The 24958-nt window shown below is 46.6% G+C and overlaps 2 protein-coding genes across 4 annotated transcripts in view; one reads left to right on the top strand and one right to left on the bottom strand.

Annotated features, from left to right (window-relative positions):
• The window catches only part of Ulk4 (unc-51 like kinase 4), a 352379-nt gene extending 348110 nt beyond the window's left edge, over positions 1-4269 (top strand). Inside the window, exon 37 of the mRNA XM_037208051.1 lies at positions 1134-4269. Within this exon, the coding sequence (XP_037063946.1) occupies positions 1134-1197 (64 nt within the window). The 3' untranslated portion in view covers positions 1198-4269. The remainder of the gene's footprint in view (positions 1-1133) is intronic.
• Ctnnb1 (catenin beta 1) overlaps positions 4150-24958 on the bottom strand; it is a 29294-nt gene continuing 8485 nt past the window's right edge. The window contains exons 2-16 of one of the 3 annotated variants that reach the window (XM_028854705.2): positions 14746-14806; positions 14159-14386; positions 13743-13996; positions 13383-13621; positions 13096-13297; positions 11826-11970; positions 9500-9603; positions 9084-9422; positions 8743-8901; positions 7487-7606; positions 6997-7147; positions 6787-6908; positions 5999-6059; positions 5164-5384; positions 4150-4753 (exon numbers count right to left, since the gene is read on the bottom strand). In XM_028854705.2, coding sequence (XP_028710538.1) covers positions 5176-5384; positions 5999-6059; positions 6787-6908; positions 6997-7147; positions 7487-7606; positions 8743-8901; positions 9084-9422; positions 9500-9603; positions 11826-11970; positions 13096-13297; positions 13383-13621; positions 13743-13996; positions 14159-14386; positions 14746-14758 — 2346 coding nt within the window. In that variant the 5' untranslated portion in view covers positions 14759-14806 and the 3' untranslated portion in view covers positions 4150-4753; positions 5164-5175. Of the gene's footprint in view, positions 5385-5998; positions 6060-6786; positions 6909-6996; positions 7148-7486; positions 7607-8742; positions 8902-9083; positions 9423-9499; positions 9604-11825; positions 11971-13095; positions 13298-13382; positions 13622-13742; positions 13997-14158; positions 14387-14745; positions 14807-24958 lie in introns of all 3 variants that reach the window. The other 2 variants (XM_028854703.2, XM_028854706.2) reach the window with 2 other exon arrangements.

Genomic DNA, 24958 nt, shown 5'->3' with positions numbered 1-24958 from the left:
TCCAGTGGTTTGTTTCAGAAATAGTGTCTGGGATTTGGGATGCACTTGAAGGAAACTGGCTGAGGCCCTGCAAGGGTGATGCCAAACAGCAGCTCACACTGCAGTCCTGACAGGTTAGAGAAGCTGGCTTGGATGGTGGGGCCCTCCTCATCTACTGGGACCCACTGTGAGGTACAGGCCAGGAACACCACTCAGTGCTCAGGGTGGCCAGACCAGTAAACCAGGAGGTCCTTCCTCCTTCCTGCCAGCCATCTGGGCCTCCACACCTGCTGAAGCTGTTTGCCCAAGAGACTAAAGGTAGCTTATTTTGGTGCTGGACTTCAATTTGGATCAAATGAGTCCAAAGGAGGCTTAGTGTTCAAGGCTTGTGCCCTCTCCGCCCACACCCGGATACAGGCAGTGGGGCCATGTCTGTCTGGGTTAGTTCAGATGTCCCCACCTGCAAGGACTGGGTAAGTGGGTGGGTGGGTGGCACTGCTTTGTGTAGATCTATCTATCCCTCCTGGGAGGCTGACCTTCCATCCATGCCAGCCAGCCCCTCTGGGGCTTTGGTGGGCAGTGTGGCCCCACAGGACTGGCCTGGGCCCTGCCAGAGGCAGGCCAAGTTCAAAGACATTCCACCCCCCCTCAGGGCCTTTGATGCGCAGAGCAGGAATGCAGGGCACTGGCCTGCAGCTTTCAGCGGGACCCCACCCACCCGTTTATTTGCTAACAGCTCCGTTTCCTTGCCTTTGAGAGCCACCCACCGCCTAATCGTTCTCTTCAAGGGGCTGTCCGGAGTGTCGTGCTTTTCTTTGCTCACAGCCTGGTTTACATGTGTCTCGACCCCAACAGTCTCTTTTAAGCTCCTAATTGTCCCCTTGCTATTCCTCAGCATTACCCCACAGTTCCTGGTGGACAAGGCCCACAGTGGCCAGGAGCCGGCAGTGCAGAGCAGGGAGGGCCGAGTGGGTGTGGAGAAGCTGGGGTGGGGAGGCACTGGATCAGCTGGGACTGTGGCACCAAGGCTCTCAATGTGGGCTTTTCTGAGAACCAGCTGGTCTTTCAGGTAGGTGAGCTCAAGAGGCCCACCTGTTAAAGGGGCCTTTGACGCATATGTGCCTGTTCAACATGACCTCTTTGCTCTTCCACAGCTCGCCTGTTGATAGCGCCGTGGCTTCCCTGGCCCTAGAACTCCTCCAAGCTGTTGGGCACTAGACCAGGCCACCCAGTGGCTCCCGTCAGTTGCACTGTGAGGTCAGATCCCACACATTCCTCCTTTCCACCAGCCTCAAGTGGAGCTAATAAAATCGCTGGGCCATAACCTGATGCCTCAAGTCCTCTCTGACTGGGATGACTGTCCTGTCTTCCCTATGCAGAGGCCAAGCGAGCCTTGCCTCAAGTGAGCCACAGACCTCTGCAAAGCAGACTTCTTTCTCTTAAGCCTCACCACTCTCTGGTGTTCTATGGCCACTTCTTTTCCTTTTCAGGGACATGACCCCAAGAATTCTAGGGAGGCCTGGGTGAGACACATCAAGTTCAGTGTGCGAGCAGGAGTGTGGAACACTGGAGTCTACCCAGCTAGAGGGGGTGGCAGTGTCAAGGCAGACTTGCTACCCCAACCCCCACCCCATAACCTCAGACTTGACCATTTCTGCCAAGTGCTAAGAGTCAAGTCTGGTGGACGCTGGGAGGAGGGTTGCCGTGTGGGGTGGGCCTGAGTCAGCACCGGAAGGTAGGGTGGGGCTTGGGCAGTTCCAAGCAGATGAGCTGGCTGAGGCCTCTGGAACAGCTTTGGACCAGGTTGCTGGCCCATTTGCTGCTCCAGGCTGCTTCTTTGGGGAAGGTGTGCACAGACGGACCATCCCCAACAGCAGCTAGCCCGGGGGTCCTACAGTCAGTGGCCAGCAGCCCTGCTGTGACATGATCTGGGTAGCCTGCCAGCTCCAGCTAGCCTCATGATGAAAACACCAGCCGTTCTGGACCACATCAAAGGCAGCCATGCCAATTACCTTTAGTCTCCACAGCCACCTGCAAAGGCCTCAGCTTCCTCAGCCAGACCCTCCTCTTGCCTACAAGGATCCATGGCATGGCTGGATTCAGGGTTGACTCCACTGCCCTGAGCATCCCCAAGCAGGCCTTGGCTGGGGTGACAGACACGGAAGCACCAAGGACTTCATACAGCTAGAGGTGGTGTGTCACCAGGCTATGTGGTGTCACCAGGCTGTGGGCCAAGTGGTCCTGGCCTGGCTGCATTATGGACTCAAGTGGCTGGGCGCTCTAAGAGAGCAGGTCATCTCTCCCCATCCCTTTGTTCAGCGCTTGAGCTCTGGAATCCTGCAGGGAACTGCTTCAAAGCGATGGGTTATTCCTCCTCCTCTGCCCTTTTCAGCAGCACACAGAGCAATCTAAAACAGGAAGGCTTTAACATTCCAGAACATTCTGTTGAGTGGCTGGCTTACAGGCAAGGGGCCTGGTGGTGTGAAGCAGGGCTGCTGTCTTGCTAGAGGCTAGGCCAGCCAGGCCTTGCCCCTCCGCCACCACACACACACTTACAAATTAATGTTGGAGACCAAAGGCGTGCTGGTTGGGGGAGAAGGCAAATACAACTGCTCCTTTGAGCTCCCCTTCAAGAGAGCAGACCTTCTCCCCTCTACCAACAGCCCCCAGCTCAAGCCTTAACACACAGCCAGAGAGTAGGTGCTGGTTGTACTGTCCCCCAGGAAACGCCAGGGGGTAAAGATGGCCACAGCCAACCTGGAGGATACCTAGATAGCCGTAGTGGTCGGCCTATAGGTGTCTGTTTCCTGCATGAACTCACAGGGTATTGGGCTAGCGGTTTCCTATCCTCTAGTCCAGAAAGAGCTGCTCTGGTGGCTATGGCTGCTGAACAAGGTGAGTGTAGGATGTGGGTCTCCCCACTGGACGGCTCACAAGATGCCCTTTACCACCTTCCCCAGGCACTGAAAAATACAGCGTGCAAATCAATCTCCCTGCTAACCCGCCATGGGTGCAGCCAGAGGCAGCCTAAGAAGGGACACTGCCCAGTTCCTGCTGTCATTTGTTTCTGCAGGTGGGCATGTTAGCCATGAACGCCTTGTCCTCTGCTCCTCTATCAGAAAAGAGTCCATACTGGACTCTCTCCTACAGGAGAATGGTCACTTGACGGCTTGCTTAGCTGCTGGGGTGGCTGTTGTTCAGCGCTCTTCTGGCCCTGCCCCACACAGACACAGGGCAGGCAGGCAGGCAGGGTTTCCACTGCTCATGCAGACCTCCTCTTTGGATACAAACAGTGCTGTTCCCAGGCTAAGTTGTGTGTGCCTCTCCTTTTTGAAAAACCACATGTGCCCTTCCCAGTGCACACGTGGAGACCAGGCCACTACTTCTGAGGTCTGTTCTTGCCTCCCACCTCGTTACCTTAACCCATATAGACTCTACAGACCCCAACTGGCATCTCGGTGAAGGAGGACTTCCTCACAGGGACCTCCTGTGGCTTGGAATGCTGGCTAACAGGCACAGCCTTAAAACCCAGGAATCCAAACAGCTCTCTCAGGCACAAAACATTCTCTCTTTGTAGAGGACCAAACACAAGTCTTAACAGGTCTGTGTAAGAAACGTACAAAGCCTGCTTGTCAGACCCACCACCAGGACAGATCTGGCAGGCCACACGGAAGGCAGCCCATTCTGGTTCTGATTATGTTCAGATAAACATTAGCATTTAAACGTAATTACTGGTTCAAAGGAGTGGAAGGATTGCCCTCTCCAAGTGAGCCATACTCACAAATCCAGGCATTGCTTCGTTACCGCTCAGTGGGATGACCCTGTCCAAAGGAGGGGCTTATTCGGCTTCCAGCTTTAGTTGTTGCTCAGTGTAACCCCGAGACTATCGTGGGCAGCACACTTAGGTTTCTGGGCAGGAGGGCGAGTTGAAGGAGTGCAAGCTCCACAGCAGTCCTTCCTTCACAGAAGCCCAGTCAGCCACAGTAGTCAAGGCTGAAACACGCACTTCCTTCCTCTGGACGCTGCTAAGGGAGGCTCCCATGCAGACTCAGGCCTTCTCTACCCCGGCAACCTGGGCACCCCAATGATACCACTTCCTCAGGGCAAGCTGGGTGCCTTCATTACCCTCACCGACCATCTCATGACAAACAAATCAAAGTGACACAAGCGAATGAATTAAAAGTTTAATTCTGAACCATTTTTATAACCATTTTCTCTTGAAGCATTGTATCACAGCAGGTTACAACAACTTTGGGATAAAAGGCAACTGGTAAACTGTCCAAAACAAGGCTCAAATAACACCTCTTACTGATTTACCCTACCGCACGTATCCCCAATAAAGTTTTTGTTCAAAAACATGAAATAGATCCACCTGCTTATTTTAAGCATATTAAAAAGGAAACTAATCGGACCATTTCTATCTGTCTATTTATACAAAAGGCTACACAATGTTACACGTCTCCAGATTACGATTAGCGTGATTATGAATTAGTGTTCTACACCATTACTCAGTTCTTAGAAATCAGAAATTGCTGTAGCAGGTTCACTAGAACATAACACTACGAGACTTAAAACTAACAGTTACTGCAAAAAATAAAAGCTACTTCAAAGCAAGCAAAGTCAGTACCATTACAGATATTAAAAAAAAAAACAAAAAACAAAAACAAAAAAAAAAAACAAGCAAGGCTAGGGTTTGATAACGCCATCTTGTGATCCATTCTTGTGCATTCTTCACTGCGTGAGTCACTCCCCAAATCCATTTGTACTGTTACTCCTCGACCAAAAAGGACCAGAACAAAAAGTTTACTTCGACTGTTCCCATGGGAACTCAGCTTGGTTAGTGTGTCAGGCACTTTCTGAGATACCAGCCCACCCCTCGAGCCCTCTCAGCAACTCTAACAGGCCAATCCCAACGCAAGTTCAGACAACACAGCTGTATAGAGAGAAAGGCTGCTATTAACGTTGAAAACAGCAAATGTTACTCGTCTGAGTATAACGCTGCAAAAGCCGTGGCAAAAACATCAAAGTGAGAAACTTTCACACATGAACATCTCCTTCCAAGGTATGTATCTGTTTTGTGGCAGATTTACAAACAGGCCTAAAACCATTCCCACCCCAAGTCTTTCTGGAGTTCTGTAGGCAGAGTAAAGGATTTCACCCACACTGGCTTTATAAGCTGCTTACCTAAAGGACGATTTACAGGTCAGTATCAAACCAGGCCAGCTGATTGCTGTCACCTGGGGGCAGCCCATCCATGAGGTCCTGGGCATGTCCCAGATCTGGCAGCCCATCAACTGGATAGTCAGCACCAGGGTGGTGGCCACCCATCTCATGCTCCATCATAGGGTCCATCCCCAAGGCATCCTGGCCATATCCACCAGAGTGAAAAGAGCGGTAGCTGGGATCTGGAAGAGTCAGGGTGTCCACAAGACAGGCAAAGCAGGTTAACCATGGTCAGGATGCCAAGAACGCTGCTTTCTAGTCTCCTCTTCCAAGCAATTACACAACACCAGGCCTCAGCAGCTCCAGAGACTACCACACACCAACAGCAGTCTGCCTTCAACATATCATGAGTCAGCTGTTAACTGAGCCTCACTTCCTGAGACTGAGGAGGCCTACCCGGCAGGCAAACTGCCTATCACAGTTCAGGTGAGAAGCCAGAGAACCCCACAGTTCCTTGGATAAAGCTTCTGGGATGGGGTGATGGCAGCAGCACCTTACCCTGCTCAATCTAGATCACTTTCCAGAAGGCTCTGATGGACCAGCTATGAATCACCCTTCCTAGACCCTCCCTTCTCCAAGACAAAGGTGTGATGATGGGCTGTGTAACCAAAGAAGGAAAGCCAGGGGACAGCAAGGGCTGGCCGCATGCCACAGCCAAGCTCCACGGGCTCCACTAAAGACACTGCTGCTAACTCTGGAATTCAGGGACTACCTAAGTGCAGCTACCACTTCCTCCAACCCAGGCTCCCTCCCGGATGAGGGGACCAGCCCTGTGGATAAAAGCTTTATAACATACCATCCTGGCGATATCCAAGTGCTTCTCCCTGGGCACCAATGTCCAGTCCAAGATCAGCAGTCTGCATGGGTACAGGACAGAATATAAATTTTCAAAACCACACTTGAGTGTTTATAAACGTAACATCAAAAGACAAAAGAGCTCAAACTGCACCTGGCATTAAAATGTTCACTAACTGATTCTCAAAGGACACCTACAATGCTGTTCCAGAGGTAGGGTACAGCAATAAACACCCAACAGGCAGACTGCTCCGACACAGTGGGCAGTGGGAAGTGGTTGGACCAGCATAGCAAAGCTGCCATTACCCAGACAAAGGCATCAATGGGAGCAGGTTTCGGACGGGGTGGGTGGGGAAAGTCAAGGGCTCAGGTCAGAACACGTTAAGATGCCTACAAATGACTACTCAACCCCCAGCTCTCACATCCCTGTCTGGAACCTGAGATTGCATTTAGCAAGCACCACTTATTGAGACTATGTCTGCACCCTAGTTGGGAACCACTGAGTGTCTTAAATGTACTTCTAGGGAAGTTGACCAGAAACCATGATTCAAAGAGTAACTCTATGGAGGATGGATTAAAAACGAAACCAAAGAGAAAGTATATGGAAAGCAGACTGTTTAAACTGACTCCCAACCACCTGCTCAGCAGAGTACTTTCCTCCCACCCTCGAAGACTTCTATAGCCCCTTCTCACCTATGTTCCTGTGAGTTAATTATGAGGACAGGGCTTGTTTACAAGCACTGCAGAGCCAAATGAATGAATGCACAGGAACAAGCACTGATTGCTTACCTCATTCCAAGCCATCGGCTCTGTTCTGAAGAGGGAACTGGTCAGCTCAACTGAAAGCCGTTTCTTGTAATCCTGTGGCTTGTCCTCAGACATTCGGAATAAAACAGCAGCTGCATAGGTGGCTAGGAAATGAAGACAGAGTGGTCTTCAGGACAGGTCCAGCACCAGTGCCCATGGCAGTTAACAGAGCTGGGTGGCTCCTCTACCTACCCACGCCTTCATTCCTGGAGTGGAGTAATTCTGTCAGGGGAGCTGTGGCTCCCTCAGCTTCAATGGCCTCTGCAGCCTCCTTGTCCTGAGCAAGTTCACAGAGGACCCCCGCAGCTACTCTTTGGATGTTTTCAATGGGGGAATAAAGCAACTATGGAGAAAACACAGGAACAAGACCCAATTAACCCAATAAAGCAAGGCACGGACCCAATGTGGTACAGACTCGCCCGATGTGGAGTGTCAGCAGCACCCACTCAGCTGTGTTCCACGTCTGTCTTCACAGGAGGCTGCTCTGCAATGAAGGACCCCCAGAATTGTTCTCAGCCAGGAACCTCTCCTTTGGGGGTGGGGCAGGGGGCGGGAAGAGGGCTGTGCTCTGGCTCTTCCTGAGGCTCTAGGCCCAATGCTCCTAAGAAAGGACTTCTGGTCTGTAATCCTCTCGATTTTTAGGGGCCTAAATCTAGAAGGTCCCCATCTGAAGTCAACGCACCTGCACAAACAGTGGAATGGTATTGAGTCCTCGGATTACAATCCGGTTGTGAACATCCCGAGCAAGGATGTGAAGAGCTCCAGTGCAGCCTTCCACTATCTCCTCCATGCGGACACCCTCCTGGAAGGAGAAAGGCAATTAACAAGCTGGTACTCTCTTCCTCTAGTTCCTGAGCTCTAAGCAGCAGGTGCTATTATTCACAGTGTCTGCAAAGACCCTCACAGCTCACCCAGTGCTCAGGAAGGGAGGGAGGGAGGGAGGGTTCCTACACTGACTGTCACGGAGGCTCTGGGAGCAGGCCTTCTCCCCGCAGAGCCAGCGGCCTCCTGTGCTCTATGGCTTCCATGTCAAATGCGGCCACAGAAAGGCCTACACTGTGCCCAGGGCAACCTGCCCAGTCCATTAATCCTCAGCAACTCATTCCCTCTTCCTTCATGCACCCTACAGGGTTACATAGGTACAATGTAAATACCAAGAAGTTTTGAATAAGAGACTTGAGTCTCTGCAGATACAAACCCACAGACACTGAGGGATGGTGTGTGCTCAGCCTGCTTTCTCACTGCACACAAGAGCACCAACCACTCTGGGTAAGCCGCAAGTGAACATGGGTCATTCTGATGGCTCTTCCCATATGTCCCTCTATTTTTTTACATGTGTCTGGTGAAAACTTTACTCAGCTTTATTCTTACTGCTAAAATCTCAAAGAGCTGCCAGGAGAGTGCCCACTGCTTGTATCTCCCGAGACTCTGTGTTAAGTACTATTTACTTTCTAATCTAGGACTGCATAATGACTCTGCTACTTTGATTCTGTGAAGACACAGAAATCTCTTCTTAGGCTGTAGGTGGCACCTTAACTATGAGGCCATCCTATGGAGAAGGGCCAGTGACAGGCACTGGAGAAATCAAACCCACACAACCACCAGCAATGTGGCAGGGTTCCTCCTCCTTCTCATGTGGGGGAAGAATGCTGCCACAGAGTTGGATTCAAATTTGGCTATTCCTACATGAGCACACATGCGTTCGAGGCCTAACCCCACAACAGCACATTCCACTCCATGTTTCCGTTTTAAGGCTGACCAGGGAAACACCACCGGAGCTTGTCACACCCCTCTTCTCTGGAAACCAGAAACAGGTCAGTTTTTTTCAGTCATTAGTAGCCCTTCAGAAAGGGGTGAGAGGATCGGTGGTGGAGATATGTAGATTTTGCCTTCATTCTCACATGCCTCCCAACAGCCAAGTACCAAAGATTTACCTACCACAAACTGCTGCTGTGTTCCACCCATGGAGGTACGCCGCTGGGTGTCCTGATGGGCTCGAACAAGCAGCTGAACTAGTCGTGGAATAGCACCCTGCTCCCGCAAAGGTGCATGATTTGCTGGGCAAAGGGCAAGGTTTCGAATCAATCCAACAGTCGCCTACACAGAGGGAAGAATGGGTATACAACACAACCAAATCACAAGCAGCATTGAGTACACAAACACTTGGGAATCCCACCACCCTACTCCTAGCCATCTGTGCCAACAGACAATCCCAAGTTACAACACTGTGCCCAGCAGTCCGTTCACTTCCCATGCTTTCCACCCTGCTGACAGTTTACCTTTATCAGAGGCCAGTGGGATGGTGGGTGCAGGAGTTTAACCACAACAGGTAGTCCATAGTGAAGGCGAACGGCATTCTGGGCCATCTCAGCTTCTTGATGCCGGCTGGTCAGATGACGAAGAGCACAGATGGCAGGCTCAGTAATGTCTTCCCTGTCACCGGCACGCAGGACAGTACGCACGAGAGCCTCTATACCACCCACTTGGCACACCATCATCTTGTTTTTGTAATTATTGCAAGTGAGGTTAGAAAGAATTCCAGCTGCACAGGTGACCACATTTATGTCATCTGAACCCAGAAGCTGCACTAGCGTCCCAAGGAGACCTTCCATCCCTTCCTGTGGAGATAAAAACATGCTGAGTTCAGGGCTCATGGAGACCCCAGCACCAAGACAGCAGCGTCTGCAGAACCCACCTGTTTAGTTGCAGCATCTGAGAGATTTCTAAGAGTCCAAAGACAGTTCTGAACAAGTCGCTGGCTCGGGTCTGTCAGATGGAGTCCTAGTGCCTGCATCCCACCTAGAGTTAGACAAGGAAACGGCTCTTAGCTAGACGTGCCCGTCAGTCCTTACAGACAGGGTCCCCTGGCTGTAAGCCAGGCTCCTCCCTAAGGACTCTAGAATGTCATACAGCTTTTCCAATCCAGCTTGCCAGTGACAACTTGTGTCACACAGCTGCTGTTTCCTCCGTCTTTTATGGAAAGTTTCACCATCTTTATCTGTCACCTGAGGGAACATTCCCAACTCCTTCCATTCACTCTGCCACTTCCAGAACCCCATCAGCACCAGGCTCTGTTCTGAGCTGGAGTGGAGACACAGCAGTGCGGAGGCCATGGCTGGAAGTCACCAACAGTATGCTACAGAGGAAAGCAGTGCAATCCTCAACAGTCATCAAGTCATGTGATGACCACCAAGTCTTGAAGCACAAATGTAAACTGAAGAGTAAAGACACTCTGGGACTCGGGAGTCAGACAAGTGGTAGCTCTAGTCAGTCAGCATGCTTAAGGTCGAGTTCAAGGATAGCCTGGGCAACCAGCGACAGCCCATTATAAAAAGGCACCTGAAACACAACCCAAGGTCCACATTTCCTGTTTTGGTCTTTTTCTGACAAGCCCTGCATAGTAACACTTCACACCCACCATCTTCAACTGAACAGTAAGACACAGGTTCTTACCTCCTTGTCCATCCTTTACACTTATTTGTCTCCTCCAATCTGGCTAATTACACTTGCACTTAGCCTACCTTCCTGTCATCATGAAGATGGTCTCCCAAAGATTCCTTCCTCACAGCTCACCTCTAGCTGCGGGCACTGACCTGGGTTGAGGCTGGCCACTTTCCAAGACTTCCCACTTCTCTCTTTCCATTTATACAACTATTAACTCAGAAAGTGCATCCTGCCCCAGATGCTCATCAGAATAGCTTAGGAGACTTAAGAGACACAAGCATTCTGACTCAGCGGGTCTGAGTGGTAAAAATCCCATCAGGCTACTGAGACACCCCTCTCCCTTCCTGTCATAAACTCAAGCAACCTCTAACTCAGCCTGGCTTTCCCTGTTATTGTAACTCATCCTTCAAGCTGCCTGCTCACATTGCATTTATACCAACACTCTCTCCCCTCTAACTAAGACACAGCCCACACAAACTCCTTTTTCCTACCTGGAGAGCATCTGACCCCGCCCCTGACTCACAGGGAACAGAACAAGGTTGCAGGTAGCACTCCCTTCTTAAGGAGGCCTCTTCCTTCCTTCCCCACCGAGTTAGTCCAGCCCCTCCTCGGTGACTGTCATTGCTATGTACTTCTGTCAGAACACACATCTGTTCTATTCTGAGACAAGGCCTTGCTAAATGTCCCAGGCAGTCCTAGAATTCTTGACCCTCTTTTGCCTCCAGCTGAGTGCTAGGACTACAGGCCTATGCCACCAAGCTCAGTGTCTACCTTCGTATATTGTTCTCATCTCCACAAGACACATGAGCCAGCTCTCTATCGCTCTACAAGATACATGGTATACTCAAGATAAACACATCAGAATGACTGGTGTGTGTGTGTGTGGGGGTGTCTTTAAGGCTTCTACGCACGTGTTTCCAGCTACCTGTAGACTTTATCAATCTACAAACATATGTTTAATCAAGTCTTAGAGTGTTTCTAGAAAACCCAGAAGAACTGATACCCCCTTATTCCACAGGAACACAGGTGTACTTGTCTTCCCAGGCCCATGGTCTCACTGTTACAACTACCTCAGTAACCCCTCCACATCCTAAATTCTGAAGTGTTCCCAACAAGCAAGAAGGTGGGCGGGCACTGCAACACTGTATGATGAATCCTCAGCACCTCTGCACAGTGCTGCCTTCATTCACCTCTTCCACTCAGGGTTTGAGGCTGGTTCAGCAGCCTGGGCAGATAGATGCTCTTAGGCACTTACTAAAAGGAAGTCCGAGAGTGCAAACTACTTTCTTGGGCTGAAATAAGAGGCTCAAGTACAAACCATATATTGTCTTTTCTATTATTACCAGGGACACAATATAAATTATCATATACAAGTTGTCCCATTAAGCGAGGAAAAGAAACAGGGAATAGCAAGGATTTTCTTTTTCTTTTTTTTTTAAATCTTAGAACCTCTGCTCACTGAGAACTAACAACAAATCATAAAAAAAAAATCCAGTAATCCAGGGATAAGCAAATGCATACTGTAAGCACGGACTCGGGTGTTCCCTAGGGAACAATGCAAGCATATGTGTACTCACCAGCTTCCACAATGGCTGGCTTATTGCTGGAGCAGACAGACAGCACCTTCAGCACTCTGCTTGTGGTCCACAGAAGCTTCTCATAAGTATAGGTCCTCATTATATTTACTAAGGCTTGGGGTCCACCACTGGCCAGAATGATCAGCTAGAAAGATGTAAACTGTTAGTCATAGAGCTCCAAAGTGATGGAGAGGAGCCCCATCATGATACCAAGTTACTGTATCATGGCATCTCTGGACCCCTCTGACCCACAGCCTCAAACGGGGGTGGTGCTAGTTATGTGACTACTATGCTACAATGTTCTGCTCAAGTCCAAGCACACCAACCCTTTCAAGAATGCATCAACTCGGGCTAGAGAGAAGGCTCAGTAGTTAAGAGCATTGGATGCTCTTCCAGAGGACCTGGGTTCAATTCCAGCACCCACAACTATCTGTAAGTCCAGTTCCAATGGATCTGACACCTGCCTCCCCCCACCCCCATACACACAGGCAAAACACCAATGCACATAAAATAAAAGGAAATAAATCATTAGAAAAAGAAACACATCAACTCTGGCCACCTCCCCACACTGAACATAAAGGAAAAGCTCATGAAAAGCAACCGTGTAGTTGCTGTAGTAGCAGTGGAAGTTGTGTCAGAAGAGCCAGTTGAAAACGGGCACTAAGACCCCACAGCCTCTGACCTTGACCTTCCATGTTGTGTGCCTTCTGAGACACTGCACAACGACCACTCCCTCATCCTTCAAGTCCCTGGAACCTCTCTCTCCATAAGCACATCTCATTTCATACCTATACTCAAAAGTTACAGCTCCTGGACTTTGGTATGCCCAACAAAGCCTCACAAGATCTACCCCGCCCATTTATATATAGCCTTACGCCAAAACGTTACCAAAAATTGTGTTTCTTAACCCCCCACCACACCTTCCTCTTCAGGACTTTTGTAGATGTCGTCCTCTCTCCCCTGCCTCCACACCTAAGGAACACCTCACTTCCTCGCCAAGATCTCCATGAGTCCCTCAAACAGTGCTTCTTCTGTGCACCCAGCCCCTCTTCCTCCTCTACATTGCAAGGCTATCTATCTCCTGCCAAGGGTACAGACTCAGGAGGCCTGCTTCCTGCCCCTCCAGCACACAGCACAGCGCTGTACCGAGATTGAATGTTTAAAGAAACGGGTGTGCACCTGCTCTAGGAAGCACACAAATGGCAAGGCACACAAGTCTGAAGGCCTGGGATGACTCAGTGGCTCTGGGAAACAGCTTTCATTACTTTACCTTGCTCTCTTGATTGCCGTAAGCTAGGATTTGCAGGCAGTCGGTTGTAATAGCCAAGAATTTCACGTTTGTTTTGTTGAGCAGAGCAACCATTTTCTGCAGCCCACCGGCGAGGCGCACTGCCATTTTAGCTCCTTCCTGATGGAGCAGGAGGTTGTGCAGCGTCGTGATGGCGTAGAACAGTACGGAATCCACTGGTGACCTGAGAACAAAGGAGAGAACCTCCGTCAGCCACAGTGGCACCTTCCACTTCCTACCCTCCGAGTTCCATGACCACACTTTCGTACCCAAGCATCTTCACCAGAGCAGGAATGCCTCCAGATTTAAAGATGGCCAACAAGCCCTCACGGTGGTGAGAAAGGTTGTGCAAAGTGCCAGCAGTACAACGAGCCGTCTCTACATCATTTGTATTCTGCATGGTGCGTACAATAGCAGACACCATCTGAGGAGAGCGCATGATGGCATGTCTGGAAGCTTCCTTTTTGGAAAGCTGATGAACCATAACGGCAGCTTTATTAACTACCACCTAGAGTACAGGGAATGAAGAAGCACCATTAGTTTCCAAATACTGATGTGGGGCAGCCATTGCCATCCCCTTGACAGTTTCCTTCAAAGTAGACTAAAAAGAAAGCCGTGTGACTGCTTACCTGGTCCTCATCATTTAGCAGTTTTGTCAGCTCAGGAATTGCACGTGTGGCAAGTTCCGCGTCATCCTGATAGTTAATCAAATTAACCACTGCATGCTTCAGCATCTGTGATGGTTCAGCCAAGCGCTGGACATTAGTGGGATGAGCAGCATCAAACTGTGTAGAAGGGATCTGCATGCCTTCATCTAGTGTCTCAGGGAACATGGCAGCTCGTACCCTCTGAGCCCGAGTCATGGCGTACTGTCCATCAATGTCTGGGAAAGGTAAATCCACATGAGACTTGACTGTCCTGAGTGCTAAAAGTGACGCTACCCTCCACCTTCCCTCTACTTCTCACTTGTGATCTGTGTCTAAGCCATCACACATATCCTTGCTAAGAAATTTAACTACAGCTTTTAAAACACAATGCTTTTTACCGGCTACTTGCTCTTGCGTGAAGGACTGGGAAAAGCCTTGCTCCCACTCATATAGGACTTGGGAGGTGTCCACATCTTCTTCCTCAGGATTGCCCTTGCCACTCAGGGATGGAGCTGTGGTGGTGGCACCAGAATGGATTCCAGAATCCAAGTAAGACTGCTGCTGCCAGTGACTGACAGCAGCTTTTCTGTCCGGCTCCATGGCCATGTCCAACTCCATCAGATCAGCTGTAAAAACAAAACATGTCAGTGCACTGAAAACACTATCCGAATAAAACATCTGGGACAATGACCCATCATTGAAACACTTTTAGAAAGGCCGCCAAGGAGAGCAGAATGATAGCCAGTATGTGTTCCATGATGGAACAGGGGGCAACCTAAATGGCACTCAGGTTCCAGAATCATCCAATCAAACTATATTCCCAAGGGTGGCTTGCTGATTATTTCACCGAGCCAGTAGTAGTGAGCAGAAAGAGCAAAAAGTGGGCTGGCAAAGGAAGAGGAACAGGGACTCTAAGGCAAACCCGTGCAGAAGCCATCAAGGAGCTCCCCAGTGCAACAGCCTCAGCTTTATGCGCATCACAAACCTTGAGTAGCCATTGTCCACACAGGAGTGTCACAGCAGTTGTACACTAAGCTTCAGATACCCTGGGGGGAAATCAATCAAGTCATTAAAATTTAAGCTTGATTTTAATTCAGATCACTGAGATGCCTGCTACACGTGTTAGGCTATGCCCTACCAACACAAGCCAAAAGCCAGTTCACTATGGGACACACTGAAAACACAGACCCTAAAAACCACAGCTCCACCACCACTGACCTGAGCGAAGGGTATACACCTCAGCAGAAACAGACTGCAGGCACACAAGGTGCTGATGGAGAAAGTCAGCAAAGGGACCACTATTCAAAACCCAACTGCTCTGTGAATTCCTGAAAGCTAAAGATGCTCAGGCTGGGCATGGAGGCAGTGGAGTCTTAAAAAAACACCAATTTTTAATTAAATAAATGAGTTGTCATTCCGATAACATACTGATCAGAATGGTGATTTACGCAATTTAAAAAACAAAATTACTTTTCAAGCCAAAGTTTGAAGCACAAATAGAAATACACTTATCAGTAAGATTTGTCTAAGTTTAAGCAATGATGTACACATCATAGCAACTAGTATGGAGGCCCCTATGAGTATAACATTTCCCACAGGTAAATTTTAGTCTAAATTAGGTCTGCATTTTGGTTTTGCTGTACAATATTCAAGGAAAATACCAAATCACCAAAAATAAAATGGAAGCTTAAGGCTCATGGCCTCTAGGTTCTACTCTATGAACAGATTTCCACTTTTAATGTCTGTCCCAAGCAGGTTCATCTTGCACTACAGCTAACATAAGAATACTTACAAATTAACACTGGGTGTATAAAGACACAGCTAGGAAGGACCCTTAGGTATGATTGCATCTTCAGTTCATGCAAAGGTGATTTTGAATGTTTAAGGAAGTTGGAAACCTCACACTAATGACGATTTTTTTCTCTAAGTAGATAGAGGGAGCCATGTTGACTTTTTCCTTTGTTTTCTGAGAAACTGTTTAACTGTGGAGCCCAGGCTGGCATTCCTTCTTTGTTGGCCTCCTGAGTGTTGGGATCACATCTGGAGTTCATCACTCACTCCTCTGAGGCTAAAGCAGGTAAACTCAAGTTGAACCCTTGCTTCAGGCTCCACAGTACACAAACTGACACTTAAAAGGTGTCAACTGAGAGGGACCTCTCCCTCAAGAATCTTGTACCCTGCTGGACGGTGGTAACACACATCTTTAATCCTAGCATTCAGGAGGCAGAGGCAGATGGATCTGAGTTTGAGGCCAGCCTGGTCTACACAGTGAGTTCCAGGATAGCCAGGGCTACAGAGAAGCCTTGTCTTGAAAAACCAAAGGGGAATAAAAAAAGAATCTGGTACCTAAGATGAGGGGCACAGTCACTGGTGGGGCATCACAACGTTCCACCTTTAATCAACAGAGAAGCCCGCTCCTCAAGGAGGGACGGCTGTGGCCTTGCTGCGTTCACCTAGGTAGTGCTGCCACCCCAGCCCTCACGAGGGTGCAGCCCCACTGCAGCTTCTCAGAGGGAGACTTGACCCTCGTCTACGACTAGCTCCTCATCTGGCTAACACCTACAGGCCTGGAGACCAGCAGCGCCCACTCCTGTGCACCTGCCTGTTCCCTCCTTATGGTACACAACCCAAACACCTCTTCCTGGGTAAAACCTGTGTAGATAGCTGGCCTGCTGATTTGGAGCATGATTTATAATAATTTTATGGGGGAAAAGTTCATGTTCTAAACTCACAATATCTGCACATGTTGATGTCCTGAACACAACATACATTCAGCATATAGTGCCAGCACCTAAAAAACCATGCAGTATTCATGAAAACCACCCTTCCCCCTTACAACAACCCTGTAGGGTAGAGGAGAGCAAACGTTAACCAACTAGTAGAGTGAAAACAGGAGGAAATGGAGCTGTCAGGGTAAGTAGCAACATGTGGGCCAAAGCATTTTCTACAAAAATACAGGACTTCTTAGCATTATCCACCCAAAGAAACTGATGAGTCCACCCTGCTCTGAAAGGAGTAAACTGGGGCAGAGTCTTGTCCCAAAGGAAACTTCTCATCATAGACTTCAGGCCAAGGGCTGGCTCTCTTCCAGCACTCCCTGCCAATTATTAAGGGACCAATCTCAAGTTCCCAGTAATCAATGCTTTCTATCTGCCACAGTAGGAGACTCTTCAACATCAAAGGAAAAGCCCAAGAAAGCAAACTCAGCAGAAACAGTGTTTTTTAAGTGGGGTAAATTGATGTCACAAATAGTTTAACCTAGTATCCCCATGAAACTTGAAACAAAAAAAATGCAAGTTAAATATTAACCAAAGTTGCAAAATACTCCTGAAACACTGCATGGAAAGACCTCAAACATAAAAAAAGAAAAGGGTTATGGATCTAGGAACCCAGGCATTTCAGTAAGAATCACAAGAAGTGTCGGGAGAACCTGCCTAAGTACCCATCAAGGTGCTACACACAATGTCTGTGACCTCTGACAAGGTGCACAGGGCTCACAGCTCTCTTGCATCTCCTCACCCAGTCTAAGGAGTCTGTATATACATCTATCTTTGGGTTTGTTTCTTCTTGCTCTTTCTTTCAATGTGTATTTTACTTTTCCAATTATCTCTGAGTGCAAAGATATCTGATTTTGATCTATCTATAAATGCCTCTTATAGAAATAGTACAGATTTACACTAAAACTATTCTCCAAGTTCCCATCAGGATACAATTAATTATTTATCTTGTAATAAATTATTAGTAGCTGTGGATGTCATTGCATAAAGCATATACATTATAAAATCAGTTTTAACACTGACAGTTCATGCCAACAATTCACTTTTCACAAACTGTGTACTAGAACAAATCCAGTTAACTGAAGAAAATGCTGTTCTAATTCTAGAATGTCATAACCTTTCGGGTTCATCTTCAGGTTTTAAAGAATTCTTTAGTAAACTATGTCCATCTGAAAGCAGAGGTCCCCGCATTTCAGCCACAATTCTAGTTCCCTTTCCGCTTATCCTCTTCAGCTGTATATTCTGACCTGGAATGAAATGTCCTGAATTACAGACACACAAATGGCTGAGAGACAAAAAGTAGCCCGGCAAGGATCAGACTATCACCAATGACTGTACATCCCTCACCCCAAGCCACAGCTCATACGTTCTTCTACACAGTGCTGAGTACGTTTACCTTTGGCCAGTTCTATAACATTTTGGTATTATATAAAATTACTGCTAAGTATTTTTCAAATAAAAATCCCACACATCAACCGTTATAAAACTATGAACACCTGTACTGCAGTGACTAATCATAGAAGAACTGAATCCTGCCTCCAATTCTTGAGTATTTAGTCCTTCCTCACTTGCTTGTAATACCAGGACACAATAAACATCTTAGCATAGAAGAAATTCTCCTAACTAATTCTAATGACAGAACTCTAGGCACCATGGGCTTTAAAGGAGAAAAAACATCTATGTCTTTGATTAATACCATTGATTGATCATCAATCAACATGGCTCCCAAAACTGACAGAATGTGAGTTAATACCAAGTCCACAGAAGGCACGGTACAAACTGTCCACTTATCAAGGGCTTGTCGTGATCAAATGACCCCAGCCTGCTTTAGCAGTTATCCCTGCCTACCCATCCCCACCCTGTAGTGCCGCTACAGGGTGTATGTAGTGTAGTCTATTTGGTTGAAACCTTAACTCTTGTTCTGTCTTGTTTGTGCTACAAGTCTGAGTTGTCAGGTTTTCTAATGTGGCACTTTATTTTTATGGAACACACACTGCACTATACCTAAGAAGTTCTTTGAATATGCAAATTTAGGACAACTGTTCACATTCTTCAATTTTACAATTATAACTTTGCATTTATTGTCAGCCTCACCAATGAGTACAATATAGTACTAACCCTTCAGACCATAAAAATGTTAAAATGGTCTTTCACAGACATCACCAAGAACATGTTATTATAAAAAAGTAGGTATGGGCTAGCAAGATGGCTCAGTGGGTAAAGACACTTGCTGCCAAGCCCCATCTCCAGGACTCACAAGGTGGAAGGAAAACACCAACTTCCCTAAGTGGTCCTCTGATGTCCACCATATGTGTGCAGGCACACACAGACACACAAGTAAGAAAAAAATGCAGCAAAAAAAAAAAAAAAAAAAAAAAAAAAAAAAAAAAAAAAAAAAAAAAAAAAAGCATTCTTTTAAAAACAGACACTAGCACAAGATGAAGCCAGTGAGCATTCCAGCATGGGGGATAGAGGCCCCCTGGAGCCCCAGCCCAGAGCTAAGGAGCAGTTGGTGAACGCTAGGGGAGGGAGACTCCGTTTTCTGGAAGGACAGGAACTCCAGTAGTAGGTCTACTGTGTTCCAATGGATGGCCCCACACCCATGAGCTTAAAGGCAGCATAAACTGGAACCTGTGGGATATTAACAAAAAGAAAGGATATACAGTGTGGACAGCTCTGGGGTGGTGGTGGTGGGTAGGCCTGGGAAGAATGAAGGGAAGGACTGTGGGGTGAATATGACCAAAGTACATCATATACATTGATGAAATTCTCAACTGACATACATAAGTTAAGCATCCTTTCCCTCCAGCTCCTCAGTGCTTACTAGCATAAGCAGTCATCACACGCAGACTAACGAAGCAGGCTTCACCCACAACACGTGCACATTTATGACTCCATGTCATGCTTCCAGGGTTTGTGCAGAATGTGTGAAGGCTGCACACAGCTGCTTCGGCGAGGACAGAGATAGGACAGCACCAACTCTTCAGCAGGTTTTAGGTTTCATTTTAAAAATCAGATACAACCCAATAAAACTATGTAAGTTAAAAAAAAAATCAGATACAGTAAAACTGTCAACTACAAAATGCTTATTAATCCAAGTGGTGAGTACATGGGTGTTTTGTTACAGTATTTTCTATACCTTACATAGAACTAAATAAATAAAAATTATAGCCCAATGTTATTTTTAAACTTAAAAAAAAATCTCCGTGCTTCTGAACTTTTAGAATTCTTAAAATGGAGCCGCCCTAAATGAAAAAAATCCAACTCTCTCAACTTCATGAGTGACTGACTGCATGTTTAAACTTGAGAACACCTGTCTACACTCCAGAGGCACTCTTATGCCCATTAAGTAGGTTTTATGATCTAATAAGACTGAACAGAAAATTCAGCTGCAATGAAATAAAAAGTGGCCATTACAATTATATGCAAAAATTGTTTTGCTTCAGAACAGAAAAAACGCAATTGTGAATCCATTCATGACAGCATCAAGAGAAAGAAACTGTGCAGACAAGTACACAGAGGTCTGTTTTCGGATTAGAAAAAGTGCATGCCAGCTCTCTCTAATCTGGTTGATTCAATGTACTCAAAACAAATCCTAGTCTGAGTTCTTTATTTAAATAAAATCACTAACTCCTGAGCTGATTTAGGGAAGCCACTCCAGCGCCTGCCCCGCCCTGCTCTATGAGCCTCACTGAGCGCCCAGTGGGGAAGTTGGCATGGCCGTGGTTCATAAAACTGGGACGTCCTTAGGCTTTACATGCTCACATCTCTGTAGCACTAACAATTTATCCTCATATTCCTATGGACAAGACTAGCAAAAGCAAACAATACCTAGACAGAAATGGAAAGCAGGTCTTCCAACCACCCAAAAAGAGCTGGATACCTCGACAAGATAGATACTAGAAAAACTGGCTTGTCACCTGCACCTTACAGCATGAAAACCATTCCATCAAACACCATTAAAAAGTAAAAATCAAACTAAAGCAGTTATAAAGTATTTGTTAAAATTGAAGTCCTAATAGAAAGCATAAGGGATGTATGCACACCCTCATACATATACGCATTCTAGTTAAAATTCTAGGCAGTGTACCACTACCTACATGGTAATTTTAAAACAGCATACTGAAAACACGATTAAGGGCAAGTATCCACAGCACACAAAGAACAGGAAAAGTGGAGTGAGCAATAACAACAGTGAGCCCCAAAGCTAAAGTCTTTTGCCTGTCTCAGAGGACCAGTTAGAAAGGTGGATGACAACCACACCTGAGAGGGCTCATTAAACTCACTAGAAGCATATAGCTCACACTGTCTATCATTTAACACCTTGTAAGTTAAAACCTCATTTGTTAATGCTAAAGGACTTATCAGAGGCCTTCCACCTGTCCAGTGAAACATAAAAGCTGTAAAGGGCATTAACAAACTGAATAAATAATAATCTATATGTTAAATGAACTAGATATTCAACCACCCAACAAATTTTAAGTACCTTTTGTTACTGGTGTTACATTATCAAAGAGTCTTGGAAGTAAGTCAAGGACATATACCCAGTAACTAACGCCTCTATTTCTTTATTAAAGGATGCTTTCAGACAACGTTTTTGACCATGTTTCTCCCCCTCCCCCAACTTTCCTACCCCCCAACAAGAGAAGGGAGAACTGAGCAGTGCATCACATTGTGGTCAGGGAGGCTCTCCAAGGCAGGGCAGAGCACTCCAGAAGAGAACAGGCGCTTCTTAGGAGGAGTACACTAGGTATAAAAAAGGTACTAAATGGTGACCAATTTAACACAGGCAGGAAACCGTGAGCAGCCTGGGGATCAATAAAGACGCAGAATAAATTTCAAAGTGAACCAGGAACCTCTGAGCAAGTAGTGTTGGGTTGTGAGGCAGAACTTCCCAAGTGCTTAGGGGCTGGGAATATGGAAGCCTTGCTGAGCATGTCTCAGGCCTAAGCTAGACACTCCCTCCACCTCAGAGTTCACATAGTGGAGGGGCTGTAGAAAGAAAAGAAAGCAGGTAGACCAGGAAAGTGGTTATTGTGGCCAGTCAAAAGTGGATTTCTCATACAACTTACAGTCATTAAAAAGTAAGAGACTATGAGACTATCTCCCAATCTTTTCAACATTATCAAGCATGCAAATGTTTTGCATATAACTTGCAGAACAATAGACAAATTTAAGACAGTGTCATACATGTGCGCACAGATACACAGAATAAAATGGTACTTGTCTAAGAATAAATTCTTGTTAGCCAAATACCGAGATACGGCATTAAAAGCCTAAAAGCTAAGCAACCTACCAAATAGAACCTATGCAGATGGGGAAACAATTCTACTATCTTGCTTCAAAAGGCAAAACTGCTAAAAATGAAGTACAAACTGTATTCTCTCTTGGGGGGGGGGGATCATCTTATTGATATAACCAAGAATAGCCTTGAACTCTGAGCTTCCCAACTAATGAACTTTCTGTTCAAATCCTGGTCTGTCTGTAGCCTGAGTCAAGTGCTCAGCCTTGTCAAATCAATCCTACTTTTTGCTTCTCTGGAGTTACCTTTGGTCAAGTCAATGCTGCAGATAAATATAAAGGTCAGAACTTCAGATAAAGAATCCTAAGTAACACTCAATTCCCTTGACAGTAACTCCAGCTAGTCTCTATGGTCCAGTGTTTCTCAGTGGTGAATCACTCTATACTATGAGGCTCTAAACATGCCCAACAAAGGGGATGCTGCGTTTCAAGTTGGCCTCCACACTCACGACTACAGGCAGAGTTAGTGGCAGCACTCCACAAGTCATTTTATGGTTTACTTTCCCTCCCTTAAGAAAACTCTTCCTCACCTGTACTCATTACAAGTTTCTCTTCCCCATCAAACAAATCAGAACTCTGGCTTTCAAAACTTCAAGGTATGAACTCAGGGCTCAGTGTATATTAAGCTCAAATATTTGATGGACTTATCAAAAACGAAAGGCTGCACTCTCACTACTCCACCCTGCTCCTCTGTGAGAGACACTACAGACAACACCGCACTAAGGAGGTGGCTATGCACTCAGCAAACTCCACTTCTCACCTTCACACTTTCCGTGTCACAAGACACTATCCTGGTCTCTCCAGTCAACACTGTTCTTCAACGCCAGCCTCACAAAACAGGAGTTTGCCAACCCTTCACTGTTCCACACACTCTCACCAAGGACAACGGTAAGTGAATTATCTTGATTAAGTAGATTAAGCCAAAACATGAAGAAATGAACAAAAAGGGTTTTTAATTTTAAGTTGGTTAATGTTACTAAAAAGGTCGTCATCTCTTAGTTGTTTTCATGTGAACTTTCACAATAGGTTGTGTGAACAAGGGAACAAGATGACCTATGAAAGCCACAGTTTTATTTGGGAAAAAAAATATTTCAGGCCACCAAGACCAGTACATAATAAATCAGAATTGAGGTTCAATATACGTAAGATTTTTAAACTCTTTAAAGACCATAAAGACCTGCAAGTGTGTTCCGGTGTCCCCCCACACACTAGTGGATCCTTCTTATGCTTGCTAACCCAAGAACTGCCATAGCCTGGAGGAGCTGACACTGCGTACTGGCGTCAAGTGTCACATGGAACACTGACATTATAATCCTTAAGGAGCAGTAAACACAAACCACCCGAGTCCAAACTTCACAAATAATATCAGGTAGCAATAGACAGGGTTAAAAAGCACACAAAGAACTCAAGAAAGGAACACACAATGATCCTAGCAGTAGATCCCAGGCAGCAGCTGCTCCCCTGCCCCAGCAGCCTCAAGTCAAGTTGGCATTTCACTGTTTGGTAGGCTTCCAGAACAACGAGCCTTACAGCTCTGAAGTTCCCTGATATTCAGAGTATTACAGAGAGCCAAGATTTTACTGAGAATGCAACTGCATTTTGTTATTTCAATACAAAGAACTTCAAGGAATAGTCCCTCATCTCTGTTCTATTATGAGTCCCAAAACACATCAGTAAAGAGTCATTACCTGGAGCTACACCTGAATACTCCACTGGTGTTTTATTTTCTCAATTTGCCAAATTGTTATATAAAAGGAACAACAGTTTCAAGACACAAACATCATAAACTTAGCATATAGATTCCCTTCATTTGTTCAGTAAACATTTCAGCATCCACCACATGCCAGAATGTTCTGGGGTTGGTCCCACCAAAGAGCTGCCAGAAGCTTTCTGAAGTGTAGCCTTCAAGCTGGAACCAGAAGGACTCAGGAAAACTCAATAACTTGTGCAAAGGCCTGATACATACAGGGATCCATCATCCTTTAAGAACCACATTTTGAGCTCAGTGGATTAATTTGAAGAGGGTGGAATGCAACAAAATGAGCTGAAAATAGCTCAATCATACATAGAAAGTTTTCCAGCCTTCAGTAGGAAACTGCGGGTTTGTTTGCTGAATAAATGGTTTCTTGTTTTTCTTCTTTTAGACAGGGTCTCTAGTGTAACCTGGAGCTTGCTTATGTGGTCTGGCCCACCTCTGCCCGTGTGCTGGTTCTCAGCATGGTGACAGGATAGCTTATTCTTGATATGACTAAAAACACTGTAAGAAAAAAGGGACACCAGCCAAGCAGGTACAGCAGCAGACCAGTGACTCCAGGCCAGGGCAGTAGGCAACAAGAGGCACTACAGCAGCATGACAGGCAGTGCTCTGGAGTCACACAAAGCTATCAGGAAGAGAAATGTGTAAGGGGAATGAATGCAATATGAGAACCAGAGCTTGAGCAATGAGGTCTGGCAGGAAAATGGTGCCCATCTAAAGCTGTGCTACCTGTGGCTATGGATATTTAAGCTCAAATTTAAGATTTTTCAGTCATGCAGCCACACTAAGTGCCTACTAGCCACAGGTAGCTAAAGCAGCAGTTGATGAGACAGCACACACACTGTTCCCAGCACCACAGACCACATCCTACAGTGTTAGCCTAGAAGCAAGAAAGAACAAAACACCAAATGCTGAGTGACCAACAAGACCAAAACTAAAGCACAGCCACTGATTGGTCTGAGCAAGAGCTGAGGCAGTACGAACTAAAAGGGGGCTGAACATTGTGAGCTAAGCACAGACCTCACATCTGTGAGGAGCATTAGCTGAAAGCAAACAGAGGGGAAACAAATCCACAAGTACTTGTCCGTTTCAAACCCGCACAAACAAAGGACCTGTAAGGGGGGAAATGCAGCAGTAAGTATTGCCTTGCAGGCCATTATCAAACCAAAGAAGGGAGGGTAGTATGGTAATTTTCAACACAGGGTAAACAATGGGAAGGACTAGGAAGCACATAGTGCTTCAGTCTGAAGGAGACTGGAGGTAGACAGCATGATCAACACACGAGCTTATGCTACTGGTGAACTGAGTTAAACTACCTCTTGCTATGGCACTAAGTGCACCCAAAGGGGAACAAGGGTATAACC

This window comes from Peromyscus leucopus, chromosome 7 (assembly GCF_004664715.2).
Source record: "Peromyscus leucopus breed LL Stock chromosome 7, UCI_PerLeu_2.1, whole genome shotgun sequence".
Taxonomy (NCBI): Eukaryota; Metazoa; Chordata; class Mammalia; order Rodentia; family Cricetidae; genus Peromyscus; species Peromyscus leucopus.
The sequence above is the reverse complement of the archived record's forward strand: the minus strand, read 5'-3'. Positions and strand labels throughout refer to the sequence as shown.